Genomic DNA, 15,310 nt, shown 5'->3' with positions numbered 1-15,310 from the left:
CAAATAAGATTTACCACAATTAATACCAATGTTTTAACTTACCAAAAAATATGAGTAAATGTCGTAAACAATTCTGATTCTTATGAACGATACCGAGTTTAATTTGAAATACATGTGCAGAAAACACGGTATTTCAACCTTATGAGACGACAGTAGATCACAGTAAACAGTTTTGCACCAATCATTTAATATTTTTGCGTGTTCAGCTATTAAAAACAAGGTTACAATCGTGTTATCAGTAATGAGCATTTTCTATAAATGCATTATTTGATAAGAAGTTAAAGTTTTATCACTCAAAATATATGTTTGTTATACATGTGTATGTATTAAACTTAAATAAAAGTGGCATTAAGAGATAAACAATTATATCATTTCTTACCTTACTGCACACACGTGTATCCTTAAATGCCTTTATCAGGTTCTAGATCAAAAGGTTTAACCAACAACTACCCGGAAGAAAGAATATCAAGTTTTATTGGTATTGCACGGTTTAGAGTAATGTCATCTCTTACATTCCAATTATAACACGCAATGAATCTATATATCGTGAGGGAGAACGACCACTACAACCTTCCATCAATATATCAATTCGCTCTTTTAAATAAGGATACACTTGTCCACTATACAATTGTCGAACACGCAAGAGTAGCCTGATTAATTATATACTTTTGAAAAATTACAGCATATTAAATCTCTGCTTATTCGCACTTGTAAACACTGATAAGGCATGCAAGGATTTTCATTCGAAAATAAATTACATTTTTATCTAAACCACAACAGTCCATATGTAATGAAAGCATAATAAAATCTAAGACCACAAAATTGCAATGTACGAAGTTTAATATAAAGTTCCTGTTATAATATCATTATCCAATAATTGTTAAACCACAGCAACTGTATATAATCCGTATTTACGTAAAATGATACGTATATTTTCTTTCATAGAAAGCAGAGAACCTTTATTCCTATAGCTTCGAATACCCGTATAACTGAGAGCACCACTCTGTAACGAACCTGCAAGGCAATTTGGATGCTGAAAGCTCTTCAGTGTATGGAACCAGGTTAACTTATCACAGTCATTTTATATGCTATTTAAGAACTAGGGATATATTATAAGTATTCGTCTCTATTAACATTTTACATGTTAAAACTCTCGTAGTGTCTGGTTAAACGTGTTTATATAACAGTGGTACTTTTGATAATTGATAATTATTAAAGATAGGTTAAGATTTCTAGTCGAATATCGAGGGGGAGAAAAACTGTTACAAGGTGCTAATACAATTTCCTGAACAACATTTATGATATATACGAGCAAATGGATTAGGTAAACCACAGATGTTCGTTAAATTCAAATTCTAAATTTCATTTCTAGCGTACAGTTCATGCAATTCCTTAGAAATGAATCACAGCTTCAAAACATAAACTTATAGGAATTGATGTTAGAAATTACCATCACTTCAGTAGCAGTCAACGTTTAACCTCAACAGGTCTACGGATATGTAAAACATCAACGGAGCAAAACATTATACGTTATCTTTGTTTTTATATTCATGTGAAATAGTATTGATTTTTTGAGGTAGGAAATGAAGGGAAAATAAACATTTAAGTTTTTTCAGTATATTTCACTAATATAGTTTAGCATTAACATATTTAATTGTTTTGCATTTTATTATTTCCGGGAACATACTAAATTTACGAAACTGCACCCTAGCAAAAATGACCTCATTTGAAATACAAATTGATATCCGATTAGCTTATTGAACTAATTAGAGATAAAAACACAAATTCCTGCATATCCATGATAAATGAGAGACAGGCATAGGTGTCTCAATATCCTTCAGGAACACATGTATGATATAGGTCCGATCGTATCTTCGCGTGTTTCCCTAATTATTTAGGAAATTCAGTTTGAATCTTATACAATTAAGATATAAATCAAAGATGAAAATTATTCTTACATCGAGTTAATGGTTGTCTTTAAGCTAATAAACACACGTTAATTAAAATTAGTTTATCCAAGTAAAATGTATAAACCTGGCTTTGAAGGTATGAGTCTCTCATGAAAACGTTTTCTTGGTAGAAATCAATACTGTTCGGGCTTGAACACACACAATCTTGGTTGAAAGGCGGACATTTACACCATTAGACCAAATACAATAATTGTCATATTAATTTCCAGTTTACGTTTTGAAAAAATGTTATTATTCAATAGATAAGTGTTATGACATTCAAATTATTTACTTTAATATAAATCATAGTATCAATCAAACTTGTATTTGGAATTTGAAAAGAAACGACCTCGTTATTGATCAATAAAAAATGTGCGACGTGTAAAATAATTCCAAATATCTTCGCGATCGAAGTGCTTAAAACATGTATGGTAATAAAAAAAACTTTTTTTCTCTTGACACAGCCGGATTTGTAATACTTAAAATTTAATTAATATATGAAAGTTTATATAAATATAATTAAGTTTGCAAAATGTAAGTTGCGTGATCTTCTCGAGGGAACTGATTGGGACTCTCTTTCTAATTTGAATATCAATATATACACTGACAATATTACCAATGCCATTTTGACTAACGCAAAAAGATGTATACCGACTAAAACAGTCGTTATTCGACCAGATGACATACCCTGGATGACTTTACATGTAAAAGATCTTATTCGCAAACGTAAACGTTACTATAGTAAGGCTAAAAATACAAACTCAACCCAACTATGGGGTAAATTTCGTAAACTTCGGAACGAAACAACTTTGGCTATTTGTGACGCAAAAGAAACATATTATTCTAATCTCTCAGAAAAAAAAATGCTCAGGGTCTTCTCAGTCTAAAGGGTGGTGAACAGTTCTGAAGTCGTTTGTTAATCCTCAACCAAGGCCAAACATTAATGCAACCCAAGATCCCTCTGATGGCGAACTCTGCCTAGATGACGCTAGTAAAGCTGAAATTCTCAATACCCACTTTAAAAATCAATCTTTATTAGATGAAACCGGCCACATTGTTCCGCCAGCTAGTAATCATAACAGTAACCGCAAAATTGACAATATCACAGTGCTACCAAATGAGATAACTGACATTATATCATCATTGCCTGTTAATAAAGCTTCAGGACCAGATGGCATAAGCAATCGAATCCTAAAAGAATGTTCTCACTCGTTAGCTCGCCCGTTGAAACATTTTAGGTTGTCCGGTTAGCGCAGTGGTTAGCGCACTCGCTTCTCACCTAGGCGACCCGGGTTCGATTCCCGGCTTGGGCGCATGTGAGTTTGGTTTGTGGTCACCAAGCCGGACAAGTGGGTTTTCTCCGGGTTCTCCGGTTTCCCCCACAACACACGACCACACTCTCGCGTAAAATCGTGCCAACGAGAGTGATTAATATAATGTTGTAATAACTTGTTTCACAATCGTTGTAAAATAAATATGTTTAAACTAAACATCTTGGTTTGGTTCTTTCCAGTGACTGTACATGGCATGAACACTTTGAGTACATAAGAAGTAAAGCCCTTAAAAGAATATGCATCATGCGAAGGCTTAAGCTTAATTCCGTCTGGACAGAAAATGTCTAGAAACTATTTATTTTTCGTACATCCGTCCGATTCTTGAATATGCAGATATTGTCTGGGATAATTGTACGGACTACGAAAAAAACGAACTGCAAAAGATACAAAATTAGGCCGGTAGAATAGTTTGTGGGTCTACTAAGTTAATTTCGATTGATGTTCTCCAAACGGAGCTATGTTGGCCTACTCTATCAGAAAGACGCATTAATCACAAACTATGTCTCTTCTATAAAATGAAAAACGGCCTTGCCCCAGAATATATATCATCCCTTGCACCTTTAAATGTCAGTACACAGAATTATCCACTACGGAATGCATCTAACACAAGAACGCACAGATTCTAACTTTTCCTCATTCTTACCTTCAACTATACGTGCATGGAATGAACTTCCACAGAATTTGCAGGATTGTCGTTCAATTGCATCCTTTAAATATGCAATTCGTAGTCGATTGCCAGTCCGCCCGCCTTACTATTATTACGGTAACCGCCGATTACAAGCACTTCACACTCGACTGCGTACTAGTTGCAGTGGTCTTAACTATCACCTTTATTGTAAAAATATTATCAGCTCTCCTCTTTGCGAGTGTGGTGAAGTTGAAAGTAGTACTCATTATTTTATGCATTGTCCTTTATATACCGACTCTCGACAAACTTTCTTTCGTGATTTGTCAATTATCACAGAAATTAACATTGGTTTCATTCTCTATGGCAATCCAACCCTAAACAACGAGAACAACTTCAAAATATTTGATACTGTTCATAAATTCATACAAGACTCGAAACGTGTTTGATCCTTACCTGACTTACAGTGTTTCCCCAATATGGTATGTACCCAACTTCTTGTCTTCCTTCATATCTGTCCACACCCTACTTATATATTCTTTATACTGTCACTTGTGCTTATTTTGTATCTATTATGTATCGTGTTTGAACTATTGAATCCATATCTAAATAAAAAAAAAACTAATTCCTATTTTTTAGCATTAGAAACAACTTTTCTCGCATAAAAAATAGATATCGTATAATCGTCAATCATACGCATTTTTCTGGTAAATGAGTAATTTGATTCCCTTGGAGAAGAACTCTATAAGCTATGCTTTCGTTCCAATCCATTTCAATATTATAGACAACTTGTGTGTGTGTGTTTATATTCTGTGTAGTTTGCTTGTATATGTTGAATAAAGTATGTTTAAATCAAATTGAAAATAATTACTTGTGGACAGCACTCTCTGTGTTTCGCCTGATAAGAAGATACGTATGCTTTAAATAGCACAAATCTAAATTATATGTGCAGTCAATGTGCAGTATGAACAATGAGCGATTTAAGACCACTAGTTTTCTAAGATATAATATTTAAATGACAATTAAACAATTATTAGAAAGTTTGCTTATTGTATGGTATCTGAAACCCTATTTCAGATTTTTTTTCTTCACAAGTTCGCAACGAGAGCTGATTGTTTTGACATATGTGCATATTGTAGCGAATCCTATCAACTGTGTATTAAAACACTATAATGTTTATGATGTTGAACTAGGAACTCCGCCATCTAAAGAAGGGTAATCAATTATTTTGAAATTAAATTATCTGGTTTAATTTAAAGATTGATATCAATTCATCTTCCCTAACTTCTTAGTAGTTGCAGATCTAAATAAGATGCTTTTAGATTGGATGTATTAGATTCATAAAATTGCAATTGTAAACGGTATATCGATTTAATAGTATCTGTAAATACCGGAGTATGCAGACTCAGAATATCGTCAATAAATCGTAACTTATTATTGAATTTATCAACAAGAGCAAGATCTCCAAACTTGCCAACATATATTCACTTTCATAGCAGTGTAAAAAAGGCCAGCAAGCATAGTAGAATTATGAGCATCCATTGGAATGCCTTTTGCGTGTTATTTCTTAACATGTACCAAATAAAAAAAATATCCAATGGAATACTTTTTTTGGTGTTTCTATAAAAACATTCCAGGTTTTAGAAACAAAAAATCAGAACAACAGAACTTCAATAACATCTCGGCATGTCCAATATATATTAGTGGGATCATTATTTGTTTTATCATTTACTACCATATAAGTAGTTATCTCCAATTTGATACAGCATTATCATTCAAACCTATGTATGTTTTTGACATAATGACTTCAAGGCAATCAAACTTTTGTGCATTGTTGAAGCGATCGTTATAACTATCTTCAAAACACGATCCTTTAAATATTAGTAAATGAGTTACAATAACAACAGTTTGACAACGTAATATGAAATTGTAATATAACCCTTTACAGAGAATAAATTGTATAGATATCTCAATAATCAAAGAGGAACTCTTTTCTGAAATGTTATTCATAGTTTCGTCTATTGAACTATTTATACAATGACACGCATGTGAAAGCCAGTCCCATGAGGAATATAATTCCTTACACTTCTCTCCTCTCCGATAACAAACTCGGGGGCTATAGGAAACTACCAGATATCGTTTACACCAGACAACAAAGCATTTGGAAGTTATTGGACATTTTCGATAGGCCGTCACGATACAAAATTGAAACGCCGGAAATTAAGCTTGCCAAGCACTTCCTTGACCATTCCAACGAATAAGCGGCTAACGTACAAACCCATACAAACCAATACAAACGACTGATCTTCCGATTTTGTTAATAATGGTCAGTGAATGAAAGTTAAAGATTGTATTGTCATATTTCTAAGACTAGGAACAGAAAGGCAAAGGATTAAAACATCACGATTTGCATAAAACATGTATTATAATCAGAAATATGATTCTAACTAATATGCTATATCATATTTTAACTATTTTCCTATTACGTTAAGTACTGTTTTGACAATCGCATATATAATTAAACACAAAACACGTTTCTAACGTATACGTAAAATTATAGCTATTTTACGACGACTATAACTTTTTAAACGGTCGAGTCTCAAAGTTGATAGACACCCTGTCAATTGTCAACACGTACATTGATGTTAAACATCAGTAAACTAAACATCAACAAAACTACAAAAGTGAGTTTGCTTTAACCAACAACCATCCATTGTCAGTTGGATGAATTTGCTATAACAAGCACCTGCCCCTTGTCGGTTGGACGACTTTGCTATAACCAACGTCTGCCATTGTCGGTTGGGCGACTTTGCAATAACCAACGCCTGCCATTGTCGGTTTGACAACTCCTTCCATTAAATGCTAACTAAAGATTAACAATCTACAGTCATTCAAAAACACATCACTAACCCTGTTACATATGTCTAGGTATGTTGCATTTACCAACAGAAATACCTTAAACAAGATTTCAATTGTCGAAAGTAAAAAGGTGTCTGAACAATTCAAATAATGCCTTGCATATGATAAACGGATATATATATAGAAGTCGCTTTGATAATATATCAATATATAATTTACATTTAATCTCCTATGTTTCACTGATACAGATAAGTATATCGCCCTAAAAACAACAGCAACATAAGATTGTATGCTTCGCAAATACCGGTGCACTTGTCCACTGTGGAATTGATTAAAATTTCAGTGCAATCTAATGTATTACTTTCTTTTATGACATGTTCACCATAAAGCGATCGGTATTGAACTAATCAAACAAACACGGATACTTCTTAATGAACATCTGTGTGAGATATCCTATATTATCGCATTTAAATGAAAAGCAGTTCAAATCCCTTAGAACAAGTTCCTGGGCAATTTCTATGTTAAATGCACTTCAATGTATGCTACAAGGCTATGTTCTGTAGTAATTTAAAAGTCGGTATTCAGAAAAAGAGGTTTTTCGGAACTTAATTTCTCATGAAAGGCCAAATCTGGCTACCTTTGACTTTGCACCAATACATACTTATTACTAATTACTTATCATGCCAAAGATATAACTGTAAGAAAAAATACCAATATTTCTAAGAAATAAGTTCAGACGTATCAACTGAAAGGACAATTCCTTCAATAAGTTAGCACTAGCTAGCAATACAGCAAAACTCAATATATAGAAGTCAGTCACTCGATATCAGGATTTTGTGAGGCAGATTGCGATCTGTAACGAAATATATCACGTTTTTGTTCTATTACGAAAGTTCCGGAAAAATGCAGCTCTACATTTATGGTCTTTGCAGATGTATTGGTTTCATTGCAAGTTGACCATCATCACCACTTGCTGTTTTATACACTCTGTACTTTGTCACTGATTTATCTATCAGAAGAAAAACTAAAACGTCTTCATTATTTTCAGAAAAAAGCATCAAATAAACACAACATGAAATAATTTGCAAACCTCACTAAGATGCCATTACAAATGATTACAAAACGTGAGCAAATGTTTGGAAAAAAGAATGACAAAACAAAACACAAGAATTATACAAACCATTTAGATCATCCGAAAAAAAATGATGTTATTCAGACTCATCTACTCAAATACTTTAATGATGTATGTCCTTGATTTTTTTCATTTGTAAATATAATACATTATAAAATGATATCTTAACAGTTTTCTATTCAATTTTAAGGGAAAATAAGGGTATTTTGGAAATTATTTCTCAAATTTTTCAAAGGTCCAATAGTGAGTGTTAATCAATTTCGCTTCAAAAGTTTTAAAAAGACCTATCAAGAAAGGATAACAATGCAAAACGATCTAAATGAACGAGTTGAAATGAATTTTTTTTTTTAACATACCTTAAATACTAATGTCCAACCTTTGTTAAAATATTATGATATAGCAAGTTGCAATAATTGGTACGCCAGATCGCGTGACAAAACGAATCCAACATTGACAATATATTGTAGTAATTGAACTAGAAAGTAACAATTGCATGTCTTATTATAAGAATAGGCATTGAATAGTTTCCGTTATGTTAATAAATAATGTTGTCGTTGGCCCACACAAAAATAGAATCACCAATTATAAGTAGTGTTCATAGTCCACCAAGGCAGCGGAAATTAAATTTGCAAAATCTCTTCTATGGTAGTTCCTTCACGAAAGCTTGTAATGAACAAACCAATGCATACGTTCAGTCTTCCAATTTTGTAAATAATAGTCAGTTAATTATATTCTTAAAACTAACACAAGGTAAGCCTTTGAAGAAGAAAAGGTCGATTTCATGAAACTTCTTCAATCAAAGAACTACAAATTACATGCCTTCAGCCTACAAAATCATCAAAAATACATACATATTTAAATAACTGTTATTGAATATTCCTATCTGCTGCTCTATTCCCATGACCTGATCGTTTTTTCAGAATTCATAGGTAACCACTCTAAAACATATTCCCTGGCTATCGAACGTAGGAGAACTAGGTCCTTGAACCTGTTTATACTACAGTAGAACAATCTACAGTCACTCGAAACATGAAAGGATGAACTTGAAACCAACCACTGGTATATTCCTTTATCTTATATATTACAATTGCGTTGCGACCAGGTGCAACACATGCTCGACTTACTTAAATAATCATTCGTGTTTCCTTGATAAGAAGTACACCTTGACAACCATTTATTGCAATTTATACCAGGAAGTAAATTTTAGTCTAATTCCCGGTAAAACAGACACGGGGTCATTACACACATGCTCGAAGGGAGCTATCTTTCGTGCAACTGATAACATGCCCTTTTATTGTATCATAATAAGAATGCCGTATTTTATTTAAGTCACTAAATTAGCGAAGGCGAGGTACCGTATACAACTGTGATTATGAAATTTCCACGAAACAGAACGCTTTATGCAACATGGCCATCAAGACTTACCATTTAAATTAGATATATAAATGCAAACTGTTATCTGTTGATTTTTCGTATTACATATTTTTCCAAATTTGAGCTATAGATATTTATGGAAATGGTTTTATGCTATTTTCTCTTTTGTCAATGAAATCTTATCTGATAACACTATTTAGTATTGAAATACGCACACGATTTTTTCCGATGCAATAATCGCTTATTGTTGTACATCTCGATGATTAATTCTAATTATTGCCTGATTATCTAGCCCTCGTGTAACAGCAACACTTATTCGTTTTGACGTTATATAAAATTTATGTTTAACTTTACAAATGCCATACCGTTGCAATCCAAGAACCGTCATTCCAAGAGCAACACTCACTATCGAGGCGAGATCACTACACATTGCTTCAAACCAACCCGGCAATTCGTACGCTGAGACGTTCAGTCAAGGCTGTTTAGTCATACCGGGTGATGTGTTATAGATATTTAACCTTTGCCGTTCAATTGTGCGTATAACCTTCATTAAAGAATAATAGGTTAAAAATCGTTGTAAAAGATAAGCTAGAAACCTGGTTTTAACATAATTTCTTACATACGATCAGATGTAAGGCCTCATTTAAAATCCCTGGTAACATTTTTTGATATTGACCAGTTCATCATTTGGTAGACTGTATGAACATGGATGTTACAAAGCAAGCCCCGGTCTTACAAAATATTGCTTAGGACGTCGCGTAACAGCTGTATATTTATATAGAAGTCCAGGTATTGAACACGTTCACTAATGGTGTACATGAAATATTCAGAAGAAGGCTCACGCAACTTGCCAATCAGATAATGAAATCAGAAATCGAAACATTTACCGAAGTTCTTTGTTTCATTGCTAAACACTGGCGCACATTTGAGAATCATTGTAGCTCCCACTAGGACAACATTACCAGGCTCACATGATCCGCAATCAAATAATACATATACTCCCAGGGGGGCCATCGCTTATTTGTAGTCCGATGGCGCCCAAATATAGACATGCATCTCCACCACTTTCGCCAAGTTACATCCTCACACTATTATGATTGTTTGTTCCTGGTTAACTTGGATGAACACGAACAACATTTTAAAGTAAGGAATCAACGAAAACCATGCATTAACAATTCACTGATGTTATCATATTACACGAAATGCAATATTTGCTTCGTTAGTCAATAACAATATAGAACTGTTCGAATGCAATTACAATGCAAGCTCCAGACATAATCTATTGAGAGAGGTCATGGAATGCATATATTGACGTACCCTTGATGACGCGTGAATCGTTCTTGATAAATGAATTCGATGCAAGACTACTTGCTTTGCTAATACTACTCTGCTTTTGTAAACAGGTGAATGAGCATCGGAAGTTTAGACATCGCATTGCACTGTAATTATATCCACGATTTCAAAAGAAATTGTTAAGCTAGGGTTAACGGTATCAGACATTCGCATAAGGGTATGTTCGATTTCCGTTTGAACGCTTTTTATGCCCCCGAAGGTGGGTATATTAAAATTGCACCGTCCGTCCGTCCGTCCGGCTCTGTAATTTTCCCTTGTATGGACAGATTTTAAAATAACTTGCCACATGTATTCCACATACCAAGACGACGTGTGGCGTGCAAGACTCGTGTCCCTACCTCAAAGGTCAAGGTCACATTTATTGTGTATTCACAATGGAGTGCTGCATATAAGGACATAGAGTAAAGGTTGTCGTGTCCGGGCTGTAACTTTCTCTTGTTTATAATTACATTGACACAAAATTAATCGGGGTTTTGGAATAGCTTGACTGCTTTAAGGTATATCCGTTTTAAAATTGTGAATTGGTCAATTAAAGTTTGGTCTGTAGAAACTTTGTTTAGTATGTGACAAAATTTCAAAACAATGTTTATTTGTGATATGTGTATTTTTCGAACTGCGAAAAAAATAGGATATAGAATTAGGAAAACATTTGATAATTCAACCGATCATATAACTGTTTTAATCCCGAGTCTCTGATTATCATGAGTGTGTTATGTTCACGAGACTTTTGTGTTCTTGTGTTTGCTGTGTTCTCGAAACTGTTGTGTTTATGAGACTGTTGTGTCCATAAGACTAGTGTGTTCATGAGACTGGTGTGTTCATTAGACTGTTGTTTTGACGAAATAGTTGTGTTCATGAGAATGTTGTGTTCTCGAGATTGTTGTGTTCTCGAGACTGTAGTGTTCACTAGACTGTTGTGTTCACAAGACTGTTATGTTTCGGTGCACAGTTTCGGCTTCCGAAGAATCCCAAATTCAGAATGGACTTACAACATGAGTTTAAAATTTATATACTAAAATACCTTAGTCTGAAAAGGGGCAATTCGTTTGAGATGGACGAGGGCTTTAAATATACGGGTATTGATTGTAGTGCTGACAAACTAATTACTTGTAATTATGACCGAAAGGCTAATGTGATTAGATGCTGTTATCTTGTTTATATACGTTCATTAGAGATATATTAGAAATACATCTGTGAAAGAAGATGTTTTCATCATCAGAGGGTAATCTTACAGCAAGATATGGTTTCCAAAAACATCTGATCGGATTTTTGTCCTAATTATTGGAGAAATCTTATTTCACTTGAATTCAAACTAAATAATAATGCATGATAATGATACATCGAGTAGATGTCTAATGGACTAAAATCAATATTTACAAAACGAATACTGTGTTACTTTCTTCACAGTTTAATAATTTTCGCGGTTTGAGTAATTAAATAATAAAAGTGTATTTCAATAATTTCTTAGCTGCGTGTTTAAATCCAGATTTTTTTTGGTTTTATTGAGGATTCGTTTTTTCTTTGCCATTTATCTGCAGGGTTTAAATTGCAATGTTGCTGCCATGCTGAAATATACATTGTGACCAGAAAAATGCCGATACACATGTTATCAGAAAATATCGAAACCTTAAAATCCCGCTGAAATACAAACAGTGAAACCGTTGTACATGAAGCAAAACAACTGTTTCTGAAGTAAGCTTCTAAATACACAGACATTCCCTTGTAACAATATGTGAATATATAGCTTAATGAACTCCACCAGACATGCGACATTTCACTACTACAATACAAGCTGGATGGTATGTCAAGCACAGGACTTATTACAATGCTATTGGCCAAGCAAACTACAATGGCGGTTTCTTCTTTCCCCAAAGTGAACACTAGCCTACTATGGTTTGTCCATGTAATTCCTGTTATACCATTTCGAATTTCTTATATAATTTAGAATAGTAGGTTTAAGTGTGGATAATTTAAAACGATTCCTTAAAATTATCATGCTTTACTGATATTTTACCACTTAATTGCAGGTTTCCAGAACACGAGAACAGTTGGAATATTTTATGCCTTTATATATCTCCTTGTTGGTAACCCTGAAACGGCAGATTGTCTTAAGCCGAACTCAAATTCTGCTGAGGTGACTAAATAAACCAATGGATCCAACAACGAGGCAGTGTGACATCAAAATACTTCAAATTAAATGCTTTATTTAGTTTCTATCAAGTTAAGAACAAATCTATTTAGAAATCGTAGTGGATATTACTGAAAAACGCAATATATTTGTGTCGAGCTGTTGTCCAAAGTTTGTAAACGCACACGCATATTATCAGATTCTGATTGGTTTAACTGAATTGGAATTAATGCCAATGTTCTTTTTCAGGAGTCAATATAAATCCTATTATCTAGCCATTTTCTTTGGTGTCAATCATATAATAAACATATCTATAATCCATACAATTTCCGGTGTTACTTGCGGCAGAAGCAGGACCTTTTTTGATATTTGTTTGCCATTTGACAAACATTAGATATATATAATCAGTGTCAATTTGTGTGACCTGCATTAGACAACCTAAAATAAAGAAACCCACGCAAACACAACTATAGTTTTTCCATTATTGTAAGAAATATTTTATAACAATTACAGATATCTAATGAAAATCGCTCTAACTGAATACATACATATATGACATACGCTAAACACATCCATGTGTTTCTTTTTTAATGTTTCTTATGTTGCAAATATCCAGATTAATTCGGTTAACAAAGATACACTAGAGAAGACTTACCTTATGAAAAAGAAACCTTTTCATGAAGACATTCGCGTAAATAACCATTAGACAACACTGACATATCTTCATATGATTTTACCTCACGCGTGTAAATTATTAAGCCCATTAATTTCATCACTTGTTTTATGCTGTTTACCTTTCAAGTCGAGCGAAACGTTTTTATTGCATAGCTTTCAGCATAGACCAAATAACCAAGCTGTATATCATTGACATGAAGTCATGTTTTGGTTTTATTTTAGGCACCTTATCATAAGAACGCTTATTTGAATCAATTGCATTTGTTTACATCCATTGTAAGGCTCTGAGACAATACAAATGTAGGTTTTGAGTACCTTTTAAAATTGCGATAAACCGAGTAAAGCTTGACTTGACTTAATTGCTTTCTTAGGTAATAGTTCACACATATAAATTTTACATCCATTCATGCACGGTTTTATGCGCACTGAAATTGAGCAGTTCTACCAGATTCAAAACGTCCGTTTGCATACGCAAATCCACAATGCTTTTGTGCAAAATACTTCAGATAAAAACGACCAAATTATCGGGGTATGAACGCAATTGGGCTAGTCAAAGTGTGTGGAGTCCGAAGCACTCCATGCGTACCTTGACCAGCCAAATTGTGTTTATATCCCCGATAATGACATTAATCCCGCAATTCATTACTTATATTTACACCAATAATGCAATATTTCAATCAAGAATTGTTAATAAAATACTTAATTTCATTTAAAAAAAAACTTTCAGTAATCCTTTCTAACCCACTCTGTAAATAGAACGACCCGACTGTAACCGGACACGTTTTATCAAATGACGTCACGATAACGCGGGAAAAGATCAACCATTTGAAATCCTTTTCAAACGTAAAATTGAAACACTTATGGCAACGATACATTTAACATATCATAATTTAACACTTTCTAAAATGTTTATTGATATTATACGGCACCTGCTGACACAATTCAACAATAACAAGATCAAAAATGTTCATGTATATTGTTATGCGATTAATTGCGATCCGAACATATCCGTTGATGTTGCGTTCATCGATTGATAAACGCACTTGCCGAAAGGCAGTTCATTTAGGGAATGGAAGTTCAGGTGTAAATATTAATTGGTGAATATTTATTTATCGACTGATTGATTAACGAACACATATCTAAAAATGCGACAGGCAACCACGAAGTTCAATAGCCAGTGATACGTTCATATTATATAGTATTCTCGATTAAGTACAACACCGATAATCACAAACTGTTTTTTTCTCTGATGATCAGAGAAAAATAAAATAAAAATAAACACATGACGACATATTTGTTTACTACAAATACATCGTGCACAGTCATTTGATAGGAATGAACTCCTGTCATATGACCTGGATTACATATATTGAATTTTTTTCTTTCAGATTTATTAAAGGGGTCACTTCTATCAACGATCTAGCATAAAATAACTATGCATTACTGCAGTTTAAAAATGTCATAAAATCTCGAAAGGCCTAAACAGCTAAAAAACTTCAATTCGATAAAAAAGTTTTAAATACGAATAACATGCCAAGAAAAACACCCAAACGAAAAATTGCCACAGAAACATGCATCCATTAAGCAGATTACCCTCCAATCTTTCAATGGCAACCAGTTTTCTTACCTGAACATGCGTCTAGTTAAAGAAATTTGTTCAAGTTTCACTGGCTTACACTACAGTCATTTTAATGGAATGTACTCCACGTCAAGATTCAGTCCCTTTTAACTGTACATAGCGTTAATCTTTGAACCTGATAACTCATTGCAGGTTAAATTTCCCTAGACGTATTTCAGGTCATACGACACTAAACCAGCGGTTAATTCCTATCGAATGACCCTGGAATCGTGATCTTATAAGTGGGGTAACTGTTAGGAATG

General features: G+C 33.6%; 2 protein-coding genes across 9 annotated transcripts in view; both read right to left on the bottom strand.

Annotated features, from left to right (window-relative positions):
• Nucleotides 1-15,310, bottom strand: part of LOC128227870 (G-protein coupled receptor 4-like) — a 111,412-nt gene that overhangs the window by 3,116 nt on the left and 92,986 nt on the right. The window contains exon 1 of one of the 8 annotated variants that reach the window (XM_052938771.1): nucleotides 10,161-10,263. The exons of 4 other annotated variants lie outside the window; for them this stretch is intronic. In XM_052938771.1, coding sequence (XP_052794731.1) covers nucleotides 10,161-10,178 — 18 coding nt within the window. In that variant the 5' untranslated portion in view covers nucleotides 10,179-10,263. 3 more of the 8 variants (XM_052938777.1, XM_052938776.1, XM_052938775.1) reach the window with 3 other exon arrangements.
• Nucleotides 1-15,310, bottom strand: part of LOC128227873 (G-protein coupled receptor 4-like) — a 101,555-nt gene that overhangs the window by 51,511 nt on the left and 34,734 nt on the right. The window lies entirely within an intron of this gene.

Source organism: Mya arenaria, chromosome 3 (assembly GCF_026914265.1).
Source record: "Mya arenaria isolate MELC-2E11 chromosome 3, ASM2691426v1".
In the NCBI taxonomy this organism is placed as follows: domain Eukaryota; kingdom Metazoa; phylum Mollusca; class Bivalvia; order Myida; family Myidae; genus Mya; species Mya arenaria.
The sequence above is the reverse complement of the archived record's forward strand: the minus strand, read 5'-3'. Positions and strand labels throughout refer to the sequence as shown.